This window comes from Trichechus manatus, unplaced genomic scaffold (assembly GCF_000243295.1).
Source record: "Trichechus manatus latirostris isolate Lorelei unplaced genomic scaffold, TriManLat1.0 scaffold00117, whole genome shotgun sequence".
Classification (NCBI taxonomy): domain Eukaryota; kingdom Metazoa; phylum Chordata; class Mammalia; order Sirenia; family Trichechidae; genus Trichechus; species Trichechus manatus.
The window spans coordinates 8,964,963-8,986,567 of record NW_004444053.1 but is presented as its reverse complement, the minus strand read 5'-3'; the positions used below and the strand labels follow the sequence as shown (position 1 = coordinate 8,986,567).

Sequence of the window (21,605 nt, the reverse complement as noted above, 5' to 3'; positions counted from 1 at the left end):
CTGGGTAGGGAATTTCTCCATTTCAGACTCAGGAATGAATCTCCGCGTCCTAAAGCTTCCCAAGTGCTTTACTTTGAAACTAGGCTCTTTCCTACTCTCTCTTACCCAGCCTTTTTATGAGTTGTCAAGGATGGGAACACTATTTTTCAAGCCAGACAATTTTCAGCAAAGAGAATGGCCCATAGATCATTGGCATGCTTGATCCAGGAGCAGCAAAGTTATGTTTTCTTCCCAGGGCTGACTTACATGATCTTACATGTGGAGAACGTAGTGGAAAGAGGGGAGACAGTTGTATAAGGCAGAATGGTAATGGGAGAGAATCCCATGGTTCCCTTGTAAATGCTGGCTATTGTTCTGGATCATTGGAAGAAAACCAGAGCACATAGGAGGCCTCATTGCCCTCAGATATAAATAGCCAATGTTACCAACATAATGAGGGCTCTGGTATCACAGATCATAGCCAGTAATAGATTCCCTGCCTGCATATTCACCTATCCTTATTTAACTAGTTGTAGCTATAAGAGTGACTTCTCCACGCCCTATGCCAGCAGCCCATGAACTTCACTGTGGTCCTAGTCCCTCCCAGAAATGAGTTTGTGTGTTCCGTTGTCCAGTCTGGAAGGCCCTGCCCCAAACAGAGCAATCAAGCCCAGGACAGTTCAATTCTGAAATTCCACTTCAACTATCTCTCTTTTTTTTTTTCTTCCCCTTTTGGGGACCAGCATCCTGATGATGGACACTGGATTCCTGTGTGAACTTGGGCAAGCCTCTCAGCATCCATATTTCCTCATCTCTAAAATCAGAGGTTTAAAGTAGATCAATGGTTTTCAAATCTTTTTGTCAATCCAAGCCTTATAGTCAGAAGTCGATCAGATAAAACAGATAAACTCAGAGCTGCTCCTGGTTGAGTGGGATGGGGGGTTCCGGAACCCCATATGCTCCGAGAATATCCTCCAATTCACTGAACAAGGGTTTTATTCTGAGATGGAAACCCCGAGGAGCAAAGTTTAACACTGAGGTTGTTTTGTTGGGGTCTCTTTAAGCTTTAACATTATGATTCTGTGGTTTCATGGATTATTAACCTCGAATACATATCAACAACTTCTCTTTACTGAGGATCGGCATCTCCTTGTAACCTTCACCCTCTGGTCTTCGTGTCTTTTCCATTATGCAACAGACTGAGGCTGCAGCTGAGAAGGAGCCTAATGGGAGGCTGCGCCTTGATGACATGGACTTGCCCAGAAGTCACTGCACCACACTGAGCCTCTTCCCTTATTTGTAACATGGGGACAAGAACACTAAGCAAACAGATCACGGGGGCTGGATGGGCAAGTCTTTCCTTGGAGTAAGAGTGAACTGAGTCAGGTTAACGGTAATTGGTTAAAACAAGGTGTTTTCAGTGACTTGTGGAGCCCTGGTGGTGCAGTGGTTAAGAGCTAGAGCAGCTAACCAAAAGGTTGGCAGTTCCAATCCACCAGCCACTCCATGGAAACCCTGTGGGGCAGTTCTGCTCTGTTCTATAGGATTGCTATGAGTCAGAATTAACTCGACGACAACGGATTTGGTTTGGTTTTGGTTTTCAGTGACTCTAGGGGCAATAAATGTACAGGTTTCATCTCATGGGACCCACCCAGTAGTTTAAAGCATCTAGTGGCCAGGGATGGATGAATAGGAAGGTGGATTCTGGAGTGAAGTCCTGCCTGGAGTGACAGGTTGCTTGTACCTTGAAGGACACTGCCTCTGGGGGTCCCTGACGTCTCACGGCCTTGAAATACACATAGAAGTAAAATGAATGGCCAGCTAGATGGCTTTTGGCTACCACAACTGACCACTCTAACAAGGATCACAACAGAGTTCCAGACAGTGCGGGAGAAAAATGTAGAACAAAATTCAAATTCATGAAAAAAGACCAGACTTACTGGTCTGACAGAGATCGGAGGAACCCTCGAGACTATGGTCACTGGACACTCTGCTAACTCAGAACTGAAAGCGCTCCCAAAGCCCACTTTCCAGACAAAAATTAGACAGGCCTATAAAACAAACAACACAGATGAGGAACGTGCTTCTTAATTCAATCAAAAATACGAGACCAGATGGGCAACTCCTGCCCAAAAGCAAAGCCAAGAAGGCAGGAAGGGACAGGAAAACTGGACAGATGGACATGGAGAATCTGGGGTGGAAAAGGGGAGAGTGCTGTCACATTGTGGGGATTGCAACCAATGTCACAAAACAATATATGTATAAATTTTTTAATGAGAAGGTGACTTGAACTGTAAACTTTCACCTAAAGCACAATTAAAAAAAAGAAAAGAATAGCCAGCTCTGTCAGGCCTGGCCCACACTTCTCCTTTTACCCTTCCGTAACCCAGCCTACAGGAGCCCTTGTGCCATAAACCATGGGGGGCCTGAAGGGAGGACCCTACTCAGGCTGCCCCCTTTGTTCCTAATGCATAGATCTGGGAAGGGGCTTCCCACCCCTTCTTCATCCCTGCCCTCTCCCCGTGCCTGCTTGGGCCTGAGAGGGTGAGGTCAGCCCCCCTGGGTGACCGGGGAGTTTCCCTCCCTGGGGGAACTCAACCAAAATGGTGTTTAAAGTAGCCACAGAGCCTGCCACTAGTTAAACATTAAAGGACATGCTGCCACCTGCTGCCCTTCCCAGGAGTTGGCATTAGTGTCTATTTTGGATTTTTTCCTGCTTTGAAGTTTAACTCAGATCAACAAGGGTCTTATGGAGCTTCATGTGGGTCCCCAGCACTGTCCTGGGGTTAAGGGACAGTATTTACTGAATGTCCTCTGTCTTCAGAGGACAGAGGTCAGTTGGGGACAAGGAGAGCTTATAGAATTATATAAAGCAAGCTTTACCAGCAAAATTGTTGCTACAGTTTCTAAAACAGTATCTTCCAAAGCACTGGCCCATGTGAAATTATACTGTAAAGCATAGAAATCAAGGATAATCCAGCTTGTCCTGGAGGCTCTTTTTACCCACCACTTACTGTGGGCAAAAGGCTACTTGAAAGACTGCTCTAGGAATATGGCCTACAGAGGGGCTGTAGAGCTGGAAGAGTCCTCAGGAATCATTTACTCCAGCCCTCCTGTGTTAGGCTTGAGGAGGTGGAGGAGGCTGAGGCCAGGGACATCCATCTGGCCTCTGTCAAAGTCAGAAGTAGAACGGGGTCTCCAGAATCCCAGCCAGTGACCATCCCACTCCAGCATGCTCTCGCCCAGCATTGGGCCCTAAAAAGGTCACAAGGAGCTGAGTTGAGTAAGTCTCCCTCCTTCCATCACTAAAATTCAGTTGTCTCATTCAATAAATATCTCAGAATGTTTCTAACAGAGTAACATTTTTCTTCTTATGATACAGATAGATTAGTATGTGGAGGTGTTGGGGAGGGAGTACTATACTTTGCATCTGTAAACTATAGAAAAAGCCCACCTCTGTCTTGGCCTCTATCCAACAATGAGAGTCATCACGGATCTTCTTTGTCTTCGTCTTCATCACGACCATCACTCTCATCATTCTTACATGCTGAGGATCAGTATATACGTGGAGCTGGACTCAAGTTGTAGGGATTTTACACAACACAAGAAGGAGTTAATATTTTTTAGGTAGTTTAAAATCCAAAGACACACAGGATCCCTGAGATACATTAGCACGAAAATATCTACAACTAATACAGCATATGGACCCCTGGTGGTGCAGCGGTTAAGAGCTTGACTGCTAACTAAAAGGTTGGCAGTTCAAATCCACCAGCTGCTCCTTGGAAACCCTATGGGGCAGTTCTACTCTGTCCTGTAGGGTTGCTATGAGTTGGAAATGACTCAACAGCAATGGGTTTTTGTTTTTAAATATAGCATACGTATGGTTTATATAATGATATACACGTAGATATATAGACATATAAATATATATATGTATCTGTATATGCCAGCCATTGATTGCTATTAGTGGGCAGAAACTAAATCATATCTATATATAGCCAGTGCAATGCTGGAATGTAGTAGATCCTCAATCAACATCTGCTTAGTTAAGATGAATATTTAATGTTTTGGAAAATAATTTATAAGCAACTCCATTGTTGGGATTTTCTAAAATGTCATTAGTTTTGGGGGAAATTTCAATAATATCTCTGTCAAGTTTCCCTTCTGTCCTGTGGTTTCTTGTTTTTTCTTGTGACAAACAGAACAAATGGCCATTTTGCCCTTTATCTTTGAAATTCCCTCATATTGTTGGTTCACATTGTTGATGGTCATGAAGTCAAGATCTTGCTCCCCTCATACAGAATCTGTTCCCTCATAATAACCATGAAGTCATTCTTCCTGGGATGGAAGTCCTCCTCGGTTATGGGCGGCTATCCTGACTTCTCAGACTTATATATTCAAGTGCTCTTTCTTGCTAGTGGTGAGAAGAGGGAGGGAGAAAAGAGGAGCACATGCCATGATGAGGTAAGTGGTCTACAGGAACTAAGTGATGAAGTGGTGAAACCATCTTCTTCTCTTCTCCTTCCCCCTGTGGCCTCTGAGCCCGTCAGAACCCCATCTCTGTCCTCCTCACTCATTGGGTTATTTTGGTCTATTTGCTCTGTAGAAATCACCACCCAATGCAAGCCACCCTCCTAAGATCAAGGTGAAGAGCTCACCCCTGATTGAGAAGCTTCAGGTAAGTGTAGAATTTTCGTTACCCACTACTACCTCTTCTCCAACATTTGAATGTCTTTGGGGTCTTAGGGGTAGCCCCATCTTTGCCACCTGGATAGTTGCCTTCTGATAACCACCTAGTGACCAAATGGTTCCAAAGGATAAGGATCTCACAGCCCTCTACCTGTTGGCAAAGGACTAAGACAAAGACCATATCAAACATGATTTCATGTAGTTAACACCTAATAATGGTTGGTAGTTGATGGATAGCAGGATGCCTGAAGAATCTTACAGGAAAAGGACATTATAGTTGCAAGAAACTGCCAAGGAAGAACCAAGTCCTCTCTCCCACAGCCTGAATGCAGCCACAAACCATTCCCTTACACAGGCTGAAATTCAGCTGCTACATACACACTGCCCTGGTAGGGCCACATTCATTGTTTGGAAAACATTCTGCCCTACTTCTCCTCCAATCACCTTGTGTGCCCAGAGCCCTTGCCCACTGTGCACACTGCTGGGCTGGCTTTCCTGGGAGTGCAAATGAAGGGTAAGATGCTGCTCCTGAGCTTGCAGTCTCCTGGGGGTGAAAGATATTCACACCTGATGCAGTAAAAGAAGGTAAATACAAGAGATCTAAATTGTGTATGACTACCATAGACCAAGACTTTCAGCCTTAGCACTATTGACATTTTGGGCTGGATAATTCCCCGTGGGGGACAGTCCTGTGCATTGTAAGGTGTTTAGCAGCATCTAGATACCATGCATCCCTCCAAGTTGTGACAACCAAAAATGTCTCCAGACATTGCCAAATGTCCCCAAATGCCAAAATTGCCCCCAGTTGAGAACCACACTCTAGAATTTGAGGGCAAGCAGAGAGTAGAGTTAGTAGGAGTAATTCATGAATGCTTCATGAAGCATCTGCACCCTGAGTTGGTCCTTAAAGGATGGATCGCTGGAAAAGAGGGAAGAAGGTACACCTGGTGTGGGAAATGGTGTAAGTTGAACCGCAGAGGAGGTGCAGGTTTGCTATGTCCAGGTAGGGCCTGGAGGAGAGGCTCCTGCTTTCCCTGATGCCTCTATGCAGCTGCCACCTGGGAAAAGGAGCAGGTGCTCAGGCCCAACTAAGAGAACTGGATCATCAGCTTCATTCTTTAGCTGTCAGGAGGGTGCGGGGAGGTGTCAAGACAAATGGCCACAGCTTCTGCGGTTCTCACCGTGGGAGAGTCCAGAGATTTGGTTCCCAGCCTGGTTTGGGGGGAGAAAGCATCTGTGGTTTCTGGCCATAAGCGTACCCTGTGGAGAGGTGGGGAGGACTCTGCAGTGTCTCCCCTGAAGCTTAATTTATACTGAGAAACCTTGATTCCACCCAGCTGCAGGGAGGGAGGAGAGCTGCCCGTCACTCAAGGAGGCTGCATTCATGTCATGTATATAACAGAGATCTCAGAAGGGATCCTGGAACCCCAGCGTCCCTCCTACAGCCCACTGAGGGAAGCAGGCCAGGAACCCTACCTCTGCCTCCCTGCAGCCCACCAAAGCCCTCATCATGTGCCATAAATTAGTTTCCATGTGGTCCGTGCTCTGCAGTCTGTCTCATCCCCTCTTCCAGTCATTAATGAGCCTCTTTAAGGGACACAGCAGCTTGAGAATGAAGTTTTGATCTCTAATTGTTTAAGCTTATTAAGAATGTCAACAATAGTATGACAATTTGGCCAAATCCCATAGCAAACTTATCTGGGGTAAAAAGAACTAAGAAATGCATCATCAGCTAGATTTTTCTTTTTAAATATTCTACTGGATGAGTTATGAACTATCAGTATTTTCTTCTCTAAAGTAGTTCATTATATAAAGTTCCAGTTTTCTGCTGGCTAGCAAGTTTCATTTTATTTGCAAGCGTTCTTGCAGAGGGAATTTCCCAGTTTGGAGAACTGAAATTTGGAGTTAAAGCCCCCTCTTTCAGGAAGCACTCTGAGCCATCCCAGCATGTCAGCTCCCAAAGCATTCATGGTCCAAACCCTTCCCCTTGTACTCACCATATGCTCTTTTGTTTTCTTAAATAATTTGTTTTATTTTTTGTAGTTGTTGGAAAGATACACAGCAGAACATACACCAATTCAACAATTTCTACATGTACAATTCAATGACGTTGATTACATTCTTTAAGTTGTGCAACCATTCTCACCTTCCTTTTCTGAATTGTTCCTCCCCCATTAACATAAATTCACTGGCCCCTAAGTTTCCTATCTAACCTTTTGAGTTGCTGTTGTCAATTTGATCTCAACCATATGCTGCTTTTTGACATGGCTTGGGTTCACAATGTTGCTGTTTAACTTTTATGTTTTTAATTTTTACTATGACTTTGTCGAGTCTCCACAACTATATTACAAATTTTTCTTAAAATAACAATATATTACTAATGCCTCCCTAAGCATATATAATGCTTTATGGTTTGCATGGCCTAAAGAACAGATAGGAATTCTTCAGACAATAGAATTCCTCGGCTGGTAGGAAGATGGTGCCAGGGGGAGTCTGGAAGGAGATGATATGAGTCAGGTTAGTGGCAGGAGAGGGTAAACGGGCCAGGTTGTAAAACAATTTGGACATCAGGCTAAGAAGTTTAGACAAGGCTATTGGAGTCACTTGAAGGCCACACAGCTATTACGTGAAAGATTTGGAGTCAAAAGTCTGTTGATGTGGTGGGCTCACAAACCAACCTTTCATTGCACCATCTGCCCCTCAAGCTCTGTCCCTTCTTTGTGAGGCTTATATTGCCTCTCTCCAGGTCTAGCAGTACCACACGGTCTGGAGGATCAAGATTACAACCAACCAACCAACAGTTGCTGTTGAGGCAACTCTGACTCATGGTGACCCATGTATGTCAGAGTAGAACTGTGCTTCATAGGGTTTTCAGTGGCTGATTTTTCAGAAGCAGATCACCAGGCCTGTCTTCCGAGGCACCTCTGGATGGACTCAAACCACTAACCTTTAGGTTAGCAGCCAAGCACATTAACCCTTTGCACCACTCAAGGACTCTTCAAGCTGTACCAAAAAAAAACCAAACCAAACCCCTTGGCGTGAAGTCGATTCTGACTCATAGCAACCCTGTTGGACAGAGTAGAACTGCCCCATGGAGTTTCCAAGGAGCAGCGGGTGGATTTGAACTGCTGACCTTTTGGTTAGCAGCTGCAGCTCTTAACCACTGTGCCACCAGGGCTCCTCAAGCTGTACAGTGGCTTGAAAATGCAGAGGACCAGAGGAGGAGCAGTACCCCTAGATGGTGCTATAGAGGCTCTGGGACTCTCATGTATAATCCCCCCAAAGATTGCCTTCCTGCACCGCCGCCTTCTCCATGGTAATAGGGTGGGTCTGGGACCACTTACCTCCTTCCCCACCAAACTCATAACTCCCTTTGGCTTTGGTTACCTTTGGGTAACCTCTCCCCTTTGGTTGCCCTTAGACACCCCGAGTGGTAGCACACACTGTGATTTGTTCTGGTGCCTCCTTCTTGGAATAGCTCAGCAGCCTATTGTGTCCATCACTCTAGCCAGCTACCAAGAGAGAACCTCGTACCTTGAGGCCTGAGGGACAATGGTTCTGGCTTGAGTCTCAGAGCAGATTCCTTAGCCACTTTCCTAATTTGTGCAGTGAGAACAATGCTGAACATGCAGGTTTGCTGTAGAGGAAAAATTGCATGTGCCCAGCAAATAGTGCATCCAGTAAGCAGCAACTATTAGTGACTCTGTCTGAGAAAGATGGCACACTGTGAGATCCTGGTACCTACAGCTGCCTGCTGGTTGCTGTTATGACCACTTTGTCCATAACTCAAGGCTCTTGCCAGGGCATTCTTGAGGGATCCTCCGTGGGGCTGTCTGGGCATTCTGGAATGCAGCTTGCTACAAACCAGGTAGCAGGAGATGGATTGAGTAGGCAGTGCTTCCAGGAAGAGGATGTGATGAGACAATGAATAACTGGTTGGGAAATAACACCAAAATCCTTATGTTACCTGGTCTCAACAGTTCTGAGGCCAAGTAACTAGCAAGCTAAAATAGAAGCTCTCATCATCTCTCCAACCACTTGAAATTCCTAATCTTTTCTCAACAGGCCAATTTAGCCTTTGATCCAGTGGCCCTGCTGCCTGGGGCCTCGCCCAAGAGTCCCGGACTCAAAGCCGTGGTGTCACCATTTCACAGCCCACCTTCCACTCCCAGTAGCCCCAGTGTGTGGTCTCGGTCCAGCGAGCCAGAGGAGGTGCCCGTCAGCTTTGACCAGCCTCCTGAAGGTAGTCATCTGCCCTGTTACAATAAGGTAAAGTCTGAGTCAAAAGTATTGTGGTATGCCTGCGGAAATATGGGAACAGGACGATCCCATTATTTCCCCACCCCGTTGCTGTTCTGGAGAAAGGAGGAGACATTTGGAGCTGTAGTCAGAGCTGGTTTTTAAACAGAGATGAAATTTCTCTGCTCCTTTGCAAGCTTTCCCTGAACTAAGACACTTCTCTACCTAGCCTGCCTCTCTCATTTCATCTCCCTATAATTGCACCATCCACCTGAAATGCAGGGTTAGGGGATGGAGTACTCTATCCTTTGTGGAGAATGGGGTGGGGACTCAGGATGATCCCAGCTGTACAGAGTTATGTCAAAAACTGAAGGCAAGCAGTTATCCAAGGCACAACAATTGCTCTATATTCACCTGGAGCAACAGAGGAAGAAGGAGAGTCAGGGATATGAGGAGGATGTGGAACGTGTGGGTAATTGCCTCCATGAACAGCTGCCTTCTTTGCCATGAGACCAGAAAAACTGAATGATGCCTGACTACCATTACTGAACATTTTGATCAAAGATTCTATAGAAGAATCCTGGTCAAAAGGGGGAAAATGCAGAACAGAATTTCAGATTTTCATGGAATCCATATTTTCTGGAGCCATGGTGGCTCAATGAATTCCCAAAACTATTGCACCAAGATAATCTGTAAACCTTAAACCAAAAATACCCCCTGAAGTCTTCTTAAAACCAAACAATAGCTTAACTAGTAAAGAATGTTTGCCTTTAGCTGTATGCTCTTTTAAGATCTATCTATATAGGATCAAACTGACAACAGCAACTTGAAAGAATAGATGGGAACCTTAGGGGGTAGTGAGGTTATGTTAATTAGGGAAGAACAACTCAGAAAAGGAGGGTGAGAAGGGTTTCACAACTCTAAGAATGTAATCAATGTCACTAAATTGTACATGTAGAAATGGTTGAATTGGTGTATGTTTTGTTGTGTATATTCTCAACAACAACAGCAAAAATAAATGAATTATATTTAAAAAAACTGAAGGCAAAAGCTAAAGTCCTGAAAGCTAAAGTCCTGACAGAGGTCAGTAGGGCTCCAAAACCTCTTGCTCTGGGCTGATGTGAATAATCCTAAGTGTTCCAGTACCAACTCAAATCATTCTTACCGCAGCTTGCCCCAGTTTAAGAATATTCAAAATTAAGAACTGTTCCCTTTGCAAAAAGGTAATTGACAGAGCTGGTTTCTGTAGATGCTGCCCTAATGCTTGGTGTATGCTCTCATCAGACCCTGGGCCCTACCACGAGGAGGTTCGCATCAGTCTAGTACAGTCCAAGCAGGGACCCAGCAAATCTGGGCCTGAGCCAGGCAGGGGCCAGGCTTCAAGGCAATCTGATCCCAGGGAAGGGTAAATGGGTGTGATGTCGGAATTAAGGATGGAGAGAGTGGGATCTTCTAGGCAATGAAGGAAATCTATCTAGAATAAAAGGTCAGGTGAATAGAAACAAGCAGGGCCCAAGGAAACAAGCCTGGTGGTAGGGAGGTGGTGGAGCAGACTCAAGTCTGCTGGGGTCGGGAGGCAGGGCACAGGGTGATGGAGTGACTCCTGAAGGCAGACAGAAACCAAATGGACAGCCTTGTCTTCTCAGTAGGGAGTACAGGCAGGGAAGTGGAGGTGCTGCTACTTGGTTCTAGTATCAGGGAGCTTCAACCAGGCAGCAAGGGAGCTGGCAAGATTATTTCTAAACCTGCTGGCCATGAGGGCCCTGCTACGCTGCAGGGCTGGCCGCTCTGTGGAAGCCTTATAAACCAAGTATTCACTCTAGACCTCTGAGTTGGAGCTCGGACTGACAAACAGCAAAATGTAAAGCAGTGGGAAAACCAGATTTACAAAATGTAATTTACATATAAAATTTGAAAGACACATCACTTGGGTAAAGTAGGGCATCTATCTGAACATTTCCATTGCCCTTCTGACAAAGTCTGGTGGGCCAAGATGAGGCCTGACTCTGAGATTCACACACTTCCAGAGCGGAGATCATTTCTGGCAGCTCTGCTGGGTGCTCCTCAGGTACAGCTTCTAACAATGGTGGACCTGCCTTCTGCAAAGCAAAGGCCCCTGGCTGCTTGACTCTCCCAGCATCAGCCAGCTTCATGGGGGGCTGAGAGGGCAGAGTCAGAGAAAGGGAGGAAGCTGTTCACCAGCTGTCCAGCTCAGCACCCAGGAGGACCTTGTACCAGGGCCAACCATCAGTGGAACTCTAACCCTCTTCTCTGTTCAATTCACTTTTTTCAAACTACAATTTTCAAAAAGTTAAAAACCATGACTTTCATACAAAATACAAATAGATTTTATTCGTCTTGTCGATTTATGAGGAAACCTGTAAGAAGGTAAAGCTGATTTAAAGAACCTTCAAAGAAGAGGTTATTTAGGCAATTTAACAGAACAAATCTTAGAATAAAATTGCTGAGTGAGACATAAAACTGGCTAATGTTTTACAGGAAAACAAAACCATAGTTGTCTTTTTTGACTGGATGGAAAGCATTTGCATCTTCAGGAGAAAAAAATCTGCAAGCTGACATGTAATTTCACAGGGCTCTCACTTACAGTAAATAGCAGACAATGGTAGATTTACCTAGAAAATTAAGTAATCCTTGGGTGGGCTCATTGAACAGTGCTTTAGGTTGGCATGGAAAGGACAGGTGGTTCTCCTCCTGGCCTTTTTTATAGGCTTTGGATAATTTTTCTTAATACTTTCTTCCAGGTGCGGACACGGGGCTCAATAAAAAGGCGCCCTCCCTCCAGGCAATTCCGAAGGTCTCAGTCTGATTGTGGGGACCTTGGAAACTTCAGGGCTGCAGAGTCATCTCAGGAGAATGGAGCCAAGGAAGAGAATGGGGATGAGGTATTCACATCCAAGAGCAAGGCCCCAGGACCCCCTCCATCCAGTGACAGCGCAGTGGGAAAGGAAGTGAGGAGAAGCCTGGAGTTGGACCAAAAGCCTCCTCTGAGGAGGACATCCAGCTGGACAGAGAAGCGTGAGGAGAAGGGCGGGTCTGCAGAGGACACCAAGCAATGGGAGAAGGCTGCAGTGCATTCAGTAGAGGAGGAGCGCCAGAGCACAGCCCAGGAGGAGGCCACAGAACCACCCCGAGCCTCCAGCCCAAAGGCAGAGAATGGGTGTGGGAGCCCCACAGAGGAAATCACGGCTGGAGAGGAAGTGGAGACGGAAGAATCTACAGAAGTGAAGGAGGAGAAGGCAGGAAATGAAGAGGATAAGTCTGAGCAAACGAGCCAAGACACAAAGAAGCAGGAGGAGAGAGCCACTGGGGAGGAGCACCCCCCAAAACCCTCTGGAGAAATGGAGGGTGGCAACGCCTCAGAGCAGGAAAAAGATGAGGAAAAGAGAGAGGAGGGGAGTGGCGTTCTTGAGACAAAGTGCCACCCTGAGACTGGCCCTACCCAGTTGGAGACCAGTGGCGAGGCCCTGAGCAGGGGAGCAATACTCGAGGGAGAGGTAAGCGGCCCGACTTGTTCACCCTGGGATGGCAGTGTCGGGTCCAGCCTGGAAACCAGCCTTCTCTGCCTTCTCTGTCACATGCCCTGTTCCTTACAGTCCTGTCATAAATCAGCTCAGTGTGTGGTAACAAAGGTGCCAGGCTTCCACCTTGTGCCACATTGGGTTGGGACAGGCTGTTTCTGACCTGTGAGGGGGCAAGCGGACAAAAAAGAGAAGTTGTGTTTTATGGTCTCTCCAGCTTCTTCCTGACTCATAGTTCTGGTGAGCTCCTGAGTGTGTACAGAATGACCGAGACTTGGCACAACTCAGTAACTCAGGTCAGCAAGCACTACTGAAGGCCTACTAAGTGCAGGGTCCTGGGCTCCTGCTGTAGGGTGTTCAGAGAGGAAGGGGCTGCTCCTTTGCCAACCAGGCTCACAACCTAGTATGTGAGTCCGGCAGCTCAGCTCCGTGCTGTTGTTAGCTGCTGTTGACTCATGGGGACCCCATGCACAAGGGGATCAGACCATTGTGACCTAGTGGATTTTACTGGCTGATTTTCAGAAGTAGATCACATACCCATTTGTCTTAGTCTGTCTGTCTTCTCCCCTGAAACCTGTTCAGCATCATGGCAGCACACAAGCCTCCACTGACAAATGGATGATGGCTGTGCTTTAGGTGCATTGGCCAGCAATTGTACCTGGTCTCCCGCATGGAGGGCGAGAATTCTACCATTGAACACCCACTGGCCTCTAGCAGACTGACTCTTAGGGATCAACGCATAGCAATCCTATAGGGCAGAGTAGAACTGCCCCAAAGGGTTTCCTAGGCTGAAATCTTTACAGGAGCAGATTGCCAGGTCTTTTCTCCCATAGAGCTGCTGGGTGGGTTCCAGTGGCCAACCTTTTGGTTAGCAGACCTGCATTCAACCACTGTGCCACCAGGGCTCCGCAATGGGCAGGCAAGCGGGCAGGCAGGTGGTAGTCCTAAGGAAAGGCAAAGCACAAGGTCAAGAGAGAAACAATTTGTGTGTGGAGGGTGGGAGAAAGAAGTTGGAGAAGCTTCAGGGTGAAAGTGGTGTTTGAGTCGGGCCTTTAAAGAAGGAGGATTTATGTTACATCCATTCTCTTACAAGTATTGAGCACCTGTTGTACAGGAGGAAGAGAGAGATAACTCAGTCCCTGCCCTCCTGTCTGGGCCCATGCTTGTTGGACCTTCCTCCTTAACCTGTTTCCTCCCTACCAGTTCCCAGGAAGCCCACCTTGAGCCCACGCATCTGTGCTTTAGAAGAACCAGACTGGGGAGACTTAGAAGTTCCAAAAGAAAAGCTTAGTGTCTCCTCTCTCCACAATCTCATCACCTCAGTCAACCTCAAGTGTTTGTCCCTTCCCTTTTTGTTAGTGCATTCATTTATTCGCTCAAGCCCCCATCAGCTTCCCCTAAGCCTAAACATTAGCCTCTCATGGCATCTGGCTTCCTCTCTACACTCTGTTCTCTGTACAACAGCCAGAGGGTTGTTTGGTTTTTTAGATCTACTCTTTGCTAAAATTACTCACCTCCTGTCTTAGTTTCCCAGTCCTGCCATTACCGCAAACTTGGTGGCTTGAAACAACAGATATTTATTTTCTCACAGTTTTGGAAGTCTGAAATCTAAAATAAAAATGTCAACAGGGTTGGTTGCCTTTGGAGGCTCTGAGGGAGAATCCGCTCCATGCCTCTCTCCTGGTTTCTGGTGGCTGCCAGCAACCACCAGATTGTAATCCAGCTTCTAGTTGTTGTCAGTAATCCTTGATGTTTCTTGGCTTGTAGGTGTATGACTCCAATCTCTGCCTCCATATTCACATGGCCTTCCCTGTGTCTGTGTGTCTCAAATTGCCCACTTCTTTCTCTTATAAAGAGACCAGTCATTGGATTTAGGAACCACCCTAATCCAGGCTGATCTCAAGATCCTTAACTTAATTACATCTGCAAAGATCCTATTTCCAAACAAGGTCACATTCCCAGGTACTCGGGGTTAAGACTTGGATATCTTTTTGGGGAATACAATTTAACCTATGAAACTTCCCCACCCCCTTGCCCCATGGCCTCACATTGTACTCAGAATAAAATCCAAACCCTTGACCATGGCTGTGAGGCCCTGCAGGGTGGGCCCTTGCCCGCCTCTCCCTGAGTCTCCCCATTGCTGTGCTCCAGCTACACAGACATTTTTTCTGTTCTTCAAATACACCAAGCTCATTTCCACCCCACAGCTCTACCCTTGCTCTCCCCTCTGCCTGGAACACTCTTCCTTCTGATCCTTACATGGCCACTTCCTATCCATGGTCCAGATCTCAGCTCAGATCACTTCTCCTCACTTGGGCCTGTCTTGACCACTCTATCTAAAGGGAACTACCCCCCTCAGTGACTTTCTTCCATTTTGTTCTCATGGATGGCACTTAGTGCTGTTTGAAATTCTCTTGTTTTTTTTTTTTTATTTTTTTTATTGTATCTCTCTACTCTTTTTTTAACCACTGTATCCCCAGTACTTACTATAATTAATACTTGGCACATAGTAGGTCCTTAAAAAAATTTATTGGGTGAATGAATGCATTTTAAAAGAAGAGACAATATCAGTTGACCCCAAAAAGTAATCTCTAATGGTACAACTACAGGTGTAAGTGGGGTTGGTGTGTTTGTGGGGGGCTGCTCAGGGGCCCTTGTGTTATTTCCAGTCAGATTAAATTGGAGAGAAGAAAGTGTGAGTCCCAAAGACCCATGACTTATAACTGAGACCCCTCTGGTTGAGATGTTAGGCAAATATGCTTTAGATCTCTTTAACACCATCTGTTCTAAATGAGCAGTCTAGTCCCTTTAGCCCAGAGATCTCCAAAGAGTCTCTAAAAGGCAGATACATGCCACAGATCCTCATTCCATTTTAAAGATAAAGTAACTGAGTCCAAGTAGTAACCTGCCAGTGGTTCTGACACCTTATTTTCAGGATAGGAGGCACCTACCTTGCTGTAAGACCATCCCATCTCTTTGGCAACATCTTCTGGTCTTGAAGGGCTGTCACTTTGGTTGAGAAGCTAGCAGGGAACGGAGCTGGTTCAGGAAGGTCTCAAGTGGAAGAGGGCTTCCTGCAGAAACTCCAGGAGCTTTAGGGCAGCTTACTGATAATCTCTCAAACCTTACCACTTCTATATATTCCTGACCGAGCCCTGGCAAGGGAAAGAGACTGCCCAGCACCCTCAGGATCACTCTCCCCCCAGACAAGCAGGTGAATAAAGAAAAGCTGCATTTACCACCCCTTCAATTTTTCCTCTCCTTATCCATCACTGAGATGCAAAACTTTGACATCATTTAGCCGAATCTCCTGGTTTTAGAGAGGAAGAAACTGAGGTTCCAGGAGAGGACAGGAGTTGCACAAGGTCACAGAGTTCAGTCCATATTGACATGTTGGGTACCTGCTCTATTCATCATAAAAAGCTGGTTATAAAGCACCTCTACACATCTGCAAAACATATTTCATCTGAAAGGGACATTACTTCCAATCCTCCACTGTCTCTGTCATCTGTCCAAGGTTAGAACCATTCTGGTTAGACCCAAAATGCCTCAGGCACTTGTGCAAAAGGATTCACCAGTGAGAACAGCTGTGAAGTAGGCCTCTTTGATCATTGGCATCCCTAGGAACCCCAATGTCTGTTCTAGGTCTTTCCCTGCATCTGGCAGAGGTAGCACACTTCACTAAGACAGCAGCTTTCTAGTCCACGAATTAATCTCCATCTTGTCCCTTGATTGGTAGAAATAGATTGATCAGATAAACTAATTATGGTTTTATTCATGCAATCACCATTAACCAAGCACTAGTTATCCCAAGCACTATGAGAGATACTTGGGGTTCAAAGGTGGAAAAGACAGAGGTACAAACCAACAAACATAAGAGAGTAGAATAAATGTGATTCTTCCTGGGAACAACCACGGCATACTATGTGAAGCGCAAAGGATGGAGCAATTCATTTTTCAAGAGAAAGCAGGAGCAGGTTTCATAAATAGACCAAAGGCATCAGTGAAAATACTGTAAAGGGTTAACTACCTATTATGTTGCCCATTGCAAGCATTTTAACATTGTATGCTTAAAGAATGAGCCATCTTGGAAATTTCCATCATAGGGCAGGCTGGACGTACCAAATCACAGCACCTAGGATTTTCTTTATAGATAAAGCAGCCCTGGAAAGAAGGCATTGAATGAGATCCAACTCTAATACTTTAAGTAAATTTAGCAAGTGTTTCTCAAACACTCATTATGTATCCAGCACTGTGTTGGGCTCTCAGGTTTGCCAAAGACAAACTTATCCAAACAAAGATATTTGAAATGTTTTGACATTACATCTAAGACTTTGTTGTACTTACAGTAAGTGCTGACTTCCTAATTGCCCAATTCAATTGCTTTTCCAAGTCATTCTTGATTTCTTGACATTTGATTTGAAATTCTTTTCTCCCGCAGCTGATAAGCACAACCTTCTTTCGAGACTCCCCTTGCTTTTGTAACTATCAAAGTGTTTACCTTGGTCCCTCCTCTTTCTTCTCCCTCTCAGTTAACTGGGCAGGTCCCCAAGACTCAGTTCTTGGTCCTTATCCCTTCTCAATTCTCTTGAGGCCACACTATCCTGCATTTCCACCTCAGTCCCTCCCTTAGCCTCTGAACTTGTCCTTCATTGTGCTCCTGGGGTCACCTGTCTCCCTGCCCCACCCAGACCTCATCTATGACTGCCAGCCGCTTAAGTGCTGTCTTTCTGCGTCTTAATCTCCCTCTTGCTTGACCTGTTCTCTCTCCATAGTAATCCCCAAAGTAAGTCACTTTCACACCCACTGTCTTTGCCAAGACTTGTGGGTATCATTGCTGGAATTCACAGAACCAAGCTGTCTAGGTCTATTAGAAACTATTACCAACCCAAATGGTCTATCTCCACGCCTCACTGCTACCTGGAAATGCTCTCCCTGCATCTCTAATATCCTCAGTTTTCACCCTACATTCCTCAAACTCCCAGTCCTGTCTCATCCTCTCACTCTCTGACCTTGCCTCCTACTTGGCTAAAAGGAAAACCACCCAGTCCTCCAATGTCTGCTTTTACCGTGAATCAGAGAAAATAGCCGTTCTCCTTGATAAGATAAGCTCTCTTGTCTCCTGTGCTTAGCTTCCATCCCTACTGCCATTTTCTGGACGTTTTTATAATATATTTTTGGGAAGTGTGTGTGTGCATTTTTAAGTTAGGAGTTAGATTAGATGTTCCCATTCATTTATTCTCCTATAGTTCTAGCACATCTTTTTAAAAAAATATTTTATTGTGTTTTTGGTGAAAGTTTTCACAGGAAATTAGGTTCTCATTTAACAATTTCTATACATATTATTCAGTGGCACTGGTTACATTTTTCACAATATATCAGCATTTTTGTTATTTCCATTTTGGTTGTCTGTTTCCATTAATCTAGCTTCCCTGTCCCCCCTAGTCTTCTCATCTTTGGTCTAGGGTAAGTGTTGACTATTATTTTGAGGTGCACAGTACTCACGGGTGGCATTATTTATTTTATGGTCCAATCTGTCATTTGGCCGAAAGGTGACCTCTGGGAGTGGTTTGAGTTCCAAGTTTAAAGAGTATCTCAGGGTGATAGTCTTGGGGGTTCACCTAGTCTCTACTGGTCCAGTAAGTCTGGTCTTTTTTTAGGAATTTGAATTTTGTTCTACATTTTTCTTCCATTCTATCTGGGACCATCTTTTGGGTCGCCAGTCAGAGCAGTCAGCAGTGGTAGTCAGGCACCATCTAGTTCTAGTTCTTCTGGTCTCAAGGTAGGTGATGTCATTGTTCGTGTAGACTATTGGTTCTGTAGACTAGTTTCTTCCATGAGTCTTTGGTTTCCTTCTTTCTCTTTAGCTCTGCACGAGTAGAGACCAATAGCTGTATCTTAGATGGCCACTTGCAAGCTTTTAAGACCCCAGACATCTAGCACTTGTTTAGCTCATCCCTTTCTGTTTAAATGCTGACCCCACCACATCTTAGCTGTGTGACCTAAGAGAATACACTTACCACTCTGTGCCTTAATTGCATCATCTGTAAAACAGAGTTAATAGAAGTATCTAACTATATTGCTATTGTGTGCATTATTACCACTATGACTATTGTTGTTGTTGTGTGCTGTTGAGTTAATTCCAACGCATAGTGATCCCATGTGACAGAGTAGAACTGCCCCATAGGATTTTCTTGGCTATAATCTTTATGGAAGCAGATCTCCAGGTCTTTCTCCTCAGAGCTGCTGGCTGAGTTCAAACTGCCAGTTGGCAGCTGAGCGCTTAACTGTTGCACCACCAGGGCAATACCTATTATTACTATTATTATAATTGCCTGACCTAGCATCCCCAAGCAGATATGCTGAGTGTCAGGATTTCTCCAACCTCTTCCTGATTCATTCTTTCTTCCTCTGTTCACAGGATGACACCCCTGTCCGGGACACTAAAATGTGAAGAAGAGTTTATTGTGCCCTCATGATGAAGCTGCTGGAAGTGGCAGTAACAACAGTTACATCAGCAAATGAAGCCATCACAGAAGCAGAAGATGCTGAGGGACCGGAGTCAGCCTGAAGACACATGGTGGATTGTTTTCTGGCCTCCACCCTGAATGTTCCCTCACAGACAGAGATCAGCTCTGAGGGCAGAAGGCTTTTATAAGCTTGAATTTGGGTTAGGGTATCACTTAATGGACTTGATTTGAAACAAACAAACAACAACAAAACTTATTTAAAATAATTTACTATGGTGACAACTCACCAGAGACATTGGTCAGCATGTGGGCCCCCAGATACTGTCCATGCCCATCTATCCCTGCAGCTGACCTCTGAACTGTACTCTGGTTTAGCTTATCAGATTTTGCTTTTATGAAGTTGTAGCCTTTTTAACTGTTCTGGAATTCTTACAGTTCACAAACTATAAGTAAAAACTAATTTCAGGGTGACCAGAAACAAGAGAAAATAATATTGCTGAAAATACAAATCTAAGTTACAGAGGACCTTAAATTGTATCACGACTCTTGAGACAACCTTCCGGCTTTGTTCAAATTTCAACTGGCCAATTGATCTTTAAAACATTTGGGCTAGAAGAGATAATTGGTGAAACCTTAGAAACTGTATGTGTCTGTTCCATCAATAGGAGATCTTCCCCAGCCGCAGTTTTCTAGCTGATGACTACCATGGGAGGTGACCATCTCAGCTCACTCCCTTCTACCACCTTTGAAGAGCCTATGGAGAACTCCCATGGAGAGGCAGATATCAAGCAGTTTCACTGCTCTGCACTGTATTTCCACATCCTGGAAGCATAGCAGTGAACAATACCTACCCTCTGATTTATCCTGTGAGGATAAATTTTCTACTTCCAGAAGGTTACTCTTGAGCATGGGTTAGATATTTCCTGGCAGGTGCTTTGAGCACTGTGGTGTGCAAGCAACATAATGATAAACATTCTTCCTAGCTTCCCTTGGGAGCTTTTCTTGAGTCTAAGCCCAGGATCTTCTTTTCAACTCAAGAGGAGTGAGTTGGGGTCTTCAGTCTCTTCTCACTGGGAAGCTCCTTACAATTACGTTTGAAGAGTGCAAGAGATTTTGCAAGGAACAGTGGGTCCAACTTCCCATTCCTTGACTTAAATCTTCTCCCTTCTTCATGCACTCCTGCTGAAAGATGTTAATTCAAATAAATGTTTGATCATTAGGGTTGGTTCTTATTTTGATTTGAGTATTTCAATGTCTCAACTTGCTAGTTTGGTCGGTGAAGCAGTTATTTTTCTGGAGATCTGTTAGACCATCCTACCCTGATTTCAAAGAAGTCTCCCAGATGAAAAGGCCTTATGTTACCCCTGGTACCTCAATTTTCTCATCTTATTTACAGTTTTTTCTAACTCTAGGATAGTGTTAATATTGGGGATATGTATTTTTTCAAAAACTATTTTAAAATGTAATTCATTTTTTAAGACTTGTTACCCAATGAGACGAATACTGTCATAGCTATAATAAGTTTGGTTTTTAGCAGAATTTCAGATGTGTGTGTCAGTTATTTTGTGGTCTGTATATTATCTATCATATATCTGTCTATCTATCTATATCTGTCTATCTTTCTTTCAATAGAGGTGCATACCCCCTAAATAATACATGGTATTATTTATTTATATCTCTGGATTGTTTATACACTCACATACATATACTCACACACATATCTGGGCAAGAGTTTTATGACTATGTGCATGACTATGAGTGTGTGTGATAAAAAAGGGTAATCTACTACTTTCACTTACTTGAGAAAGGAATGAAACAAAAGGTGTAGATATGAAAATAAAACTATTTTTCTTATGGAGAGTTTGTACATTATGAATAGTGACCTGGCTGGCCCAAACAATTAAGCATTCAACTACTAACCAAAAGGCTGGCTGTTCGAACCTACACAGAGCCACCTTGGAATAAGGGCCTGGCAATCTGCTTCTGAAAGGTCACAGCCTTGAAAACTCTATGGAGTGCAGTTCTATTCTGTAACACATGGGATTGCCATGAGTCAGCATTGACTCGACGGCAACTGTTTGTTTGTTTTTTGAGATACATTATGATAGCAAATGTGAAAGGAGCAATAAAAATATGGCTAGAATATGATGCTGAAGGAGCATGCTCAGTGGTGTCAAAATACCTTCCTATTCCCCTAGTCACTTGCTAGCCACATTATTTGTTCTACACTGTGAAAAAACAGAGGTCTTATATCCAGGGGTTAATTAATGATGGGAGCTCTTGGCAGGAAATTCATGAAGTGCAGGCATTGTTCCTTGATGCCGCAGCCTGACTGAAGCAACTATGAAGCTCTCCTTTCCTGAAGCAACTATACTTAGGTGCTGCATTGTCAAGGTTGATATTGAGATTTCAAAATCTGGAATTAAAGACATCCATTTGTGTCTTTACCAGGCTAGGAAGACTTTTTTTCTTTCAGACTTCCTTAATGGACTTGAAAGAAAACACTGGTCCTTCACAGCTACAAAGCTAAAGAGAGGAGTCAGAATCATCCTTTCACTATCTTTATAGTCTAGCTTGAATTTCAAACCTTGTTCTTCCTTTCCCCAGAGAGAGAGCAAGAAAACTTGGATGGTTTGAAGGGGTATACCAAGATAGAAAAAGGGGGCTGTAGTGCTGTTTGAGCTGCCCC

The 21,605-nt window shown here is 44.7% G+C and overlaps 1 protein-coding gene across 2 annotated transcripts in view; it reads left to right on the top strand.

Annotated features, from left to right (window-relative positions):
- RCSD1 (RCSD domain containing 1) overlaps positions 1-20,589 on the top strand; it is an 80,214-nt gene extending 59,625 nt beyond the window's left edge. Inside the window, exons 1-5 of one of the 2 annotated variants that reach the window (XM_023738483.1) lie at positions 2,209-4,443; positions 4,586-4,657; positions 8,734-8,937; positions 11,670-12,422; positions 18,868-20,589. In XM_023738483.1, the coding sequence (XP_023594251.1) occupies positions 4,303-4,443; positions 4,586-4,657; positions 8,734-8,937; positions 11,670-12,422; positions 18,868-18,900 (1,203 nt within the window). In that variant the 5' untranslated portion in view covers positions 2,209-4,302 and the 3' untranslated portion in view covers positions 18,901-20,589. Of the gene's footprint in view, positions 1-2,208; positions 4,444-4,585; positions 4,658-8,733; positions 8,938-11,669; positions 12,423-18,867 lie in introns of those variants that run through there. The other variant, XM_023738482.1, reaches the window with a different exon arrangement.
- Positions 20,590-21,605: the final 1,016 nt, after the last annotated feature.